The sequence below is a fragment of the Peromyscus leucopus genome, chromosome 20, assembly GCF_004664715.2.
Source record: "Peromyscus leucopus breed LL Stock chromosome 20, UCI_PerLeu_2.1, whole genome shotgun sequence".
Classification (NCBI taxonomy): domain Eukaryota; kingdom Metazoa; phylum Chordata; class Mammalia; order Rodentia; family Cricetidae; genus Peromyscus; species Peromyscus leucopus.
This window is the reverse complement of record NC_051080.1, coordinates 32,237,133-32,239,770: the sequence shown is the minus strand read 5'-3', so window position 1 is coordinate 32,239,770 and position 2,638 is coordinate 32,237,133. Positions and strand designations below refer to the sequence as shown.

The 2,638-nt window shown below is 37.9% G+C and overlaps 1 protein-coding gene across 1 annotated transcript; it reads right to left on the bottom strand.

Moving 5' to 3' along the window:
* Positions 1-40: 40 nt before the first annotated feature.
* Positions 41-691, bottom strand: LOC114684741 (translation machinery-associated protein 7-like). Its single transcript, XM_037197300.1, has one exon. It carries the CDS (start codon positions 487-489, stop codon positions 295-297), a length of 195 nt encoding a protein of 64 aa, XP_037053195.1. The 5' UTR covers positions 490-691; the 3' UTR covers positions 41-294.
* Positions 692-2,638: the final 1,947 nt, after the last annotated feature.

Genomic DNA, 2,638 nt, shown 5'->3' with positions numbered 1-2,638 from the left:
TCACAGCTGAGGTAGGAATTGCTGAACACTAGAGACAATGAGCCATTGTATTATTTATTATTACAATTTTTTTTTTTTTTACAAAAGTTTATTACAATGTACAACAGGCTCCGGGATAACACTTCATTCTAACTATAGGTGGCAAAGATGTTATAGTAGGGAATCCAGATGTTTAACAGGCTCCAGGGTAACACTTCATTCTAGCTGTAGGTGGTAAAGATGTTATGGCAGGGAATCCAGATGTTTAAATAGGAATGGAAGAGGCTCACCGTCATCTCAGATATGAGGAACAGCTTACTTTTTGCCAGATTTCTTAATTCCACCTGTGGCCAGGGGTCCCTTGCCCGTGGCCTTGGCTTTTAGCTCCTCCAGTTTCTTCTGCTCCTCCTTCTGTTTCTGCTTGAAAGCCTTATCTTCCTCGTCCATCTCCTTGGCCTGCTTCTTGGGCTGTTTCAGAGGCTTCTTTTTGCTACCTTCGCGGTCCGACATGGCGCCTACAGACAGCCCCTTCACCAGATCCCCTCATATACAGTATATTTTAAACCAGAGTTGAATCGTATATACAGTATGCTGTAACAAATATAACCTTATATTCTTAGTATCATACAAGAGTTTATATCAATTCAGAATATTTGAGACTCATTGCTTCCTTGGTTTAAAAGGAGATACAATGAACAGAAAATTCGTTATGTACATATCATACAATATGTATTTTTTAATTTTTGTAAAGATGGTTGTCAACCATGTGGCCACCTACATTCTAATAAGGTCATCAGCCAAGATGGAGGAGAGCCAAGTGGTTGCTATTTAAAACATGTGTTTTTTTTTAAACAATAGTTGGATCTAAGTAGTTATAAGCATATATATGTAGAATTAAATCCAGCTTACATTTATATATGTGTGTGTGTAGAGAGAGAGAGTTAAAACTAAATCATATATGTGCATATATATATAATATATATATTAAACAGGAGTTGAACAATATATATATATATCCCCATGTATAGAATTTTAATTATAAGTCTTTTGTTATAAGTTTAAAGCCAAATTTTGTTACAGATTACATAGCTTTTAAACCATACCCAATGAGCAATCTACAAGTCCTGAGATAAGAGCTGATATATCTTAAGATATTATTATTATTATTTATCTTTATATAGTGTATTATTATGGAACATATCAGTTTCCTTTATGACTCAGTTTCTCAAAATGGATATAGCTTTAAAAAGCTAGCAAAAACAAGGGGGTTAGACATATATATTTTAAGTCAACGTTTGTTTGCACGAATAAACCTTAATTAAGGAGAGACATTTTTTAAGCCAGTGGTTCCAAGTTGTCAGATGGCTTAGGTTACCATCTTTTATTAATTTTTGGCCTTATTGTATAATAGCTTAAGCAACTGAACAATTAGCTATCTTAGCAAGTCTGTAAGGTATTTGTAAATTCTTAATAAAATATAAATTTTAAAATGTCCCATGGCCTTATAAATTTATATGTTGAAGTTATTTCTTTAAAATATCTAGTTTTTGTTTGTTTTTACTTAAGGAGAAAACGGGGTACAACCATGATCTATATCAGGCAAAACCAAGCTCCAAAAGTGTAAACAATCCAAAGCACTATATCTGGGATTTATTCACAGTCTTTTGGCTTTTCTCAAGGGACTTGATCACCTCTTTGGCCCCACACACAGCCTGCTCTGCTTGTTTCTCATGATCTCTTCATGAGTTTGAGGCCAGCCTGGTCTACAAAGCGAGTTCCAGGAAAGGCGCAAAGCTACACAGAGAAACCCTGTCTTGAAAAACCAAAAACAAACAAACAAACCAAAAAAACCCCCCAAAACCCCCCCAAAACCCACCATCACCGCCAGGAGGTGGTGGCACATGCCTTTAATCCCAGCACTCGGGAGGCAGAGGCAGGCAGATCTCTGTGAGTTCAAGGCCGGCCTGGACTACAGAGTGAGTTCCAGGACAGCTAGGACTGTTACACAGAGAAATCCTGTCTCAAAAAATAAAAAAATAAATTAATTAAAAAAAATCACCTGAGCGACTCTTAAATTACAAAGTTTAGCTGCCAGAGGCAGGCATATTTTTGCATATACAAGCACAGAGGCGCAGCTTTTAATATTTTATCACACAAGCATTGTTTAGATCCTATTTTTTAAGCCAGTTTTTTTTTTTTTTAAAAACAGCATAAAACATTAAAAAAAAAAATCTCTATTACATCAGACTCAGTAGGAGCTTCAGCCAGGACTCATTGAGCATAGTTGACTTTTACATTTAGAAGCAAATGTTAGTGGTCACATTCATGCATTCAGACCAGACAAAACTTTTCTAACTTTCTCCTGCTGAAATTTTAGGCAGGGGAAGGGGTGGCAGGCTGTTTGTGCTTTCCTGATAAAACCACTCCTGCTCCTCACAGCTCGACCCTCAGGTTTCCTGCTACACATGGGAGCATGTTTCATTTTGTGAGATCTAAAAATATTTTCATCCGCAAGAGGTAGATGGCAGCGGCCACCCGCTAGGTGCTTGGCCTCTCTGGCCAGGGACTGAGTGAGGTACCTGCCGGGGAGGAGTGATTATCTAGGCGGCCAGCGCAGTGAGACAGATCACAGACACAGAGTGGAGCCCTCTGGGCTGCA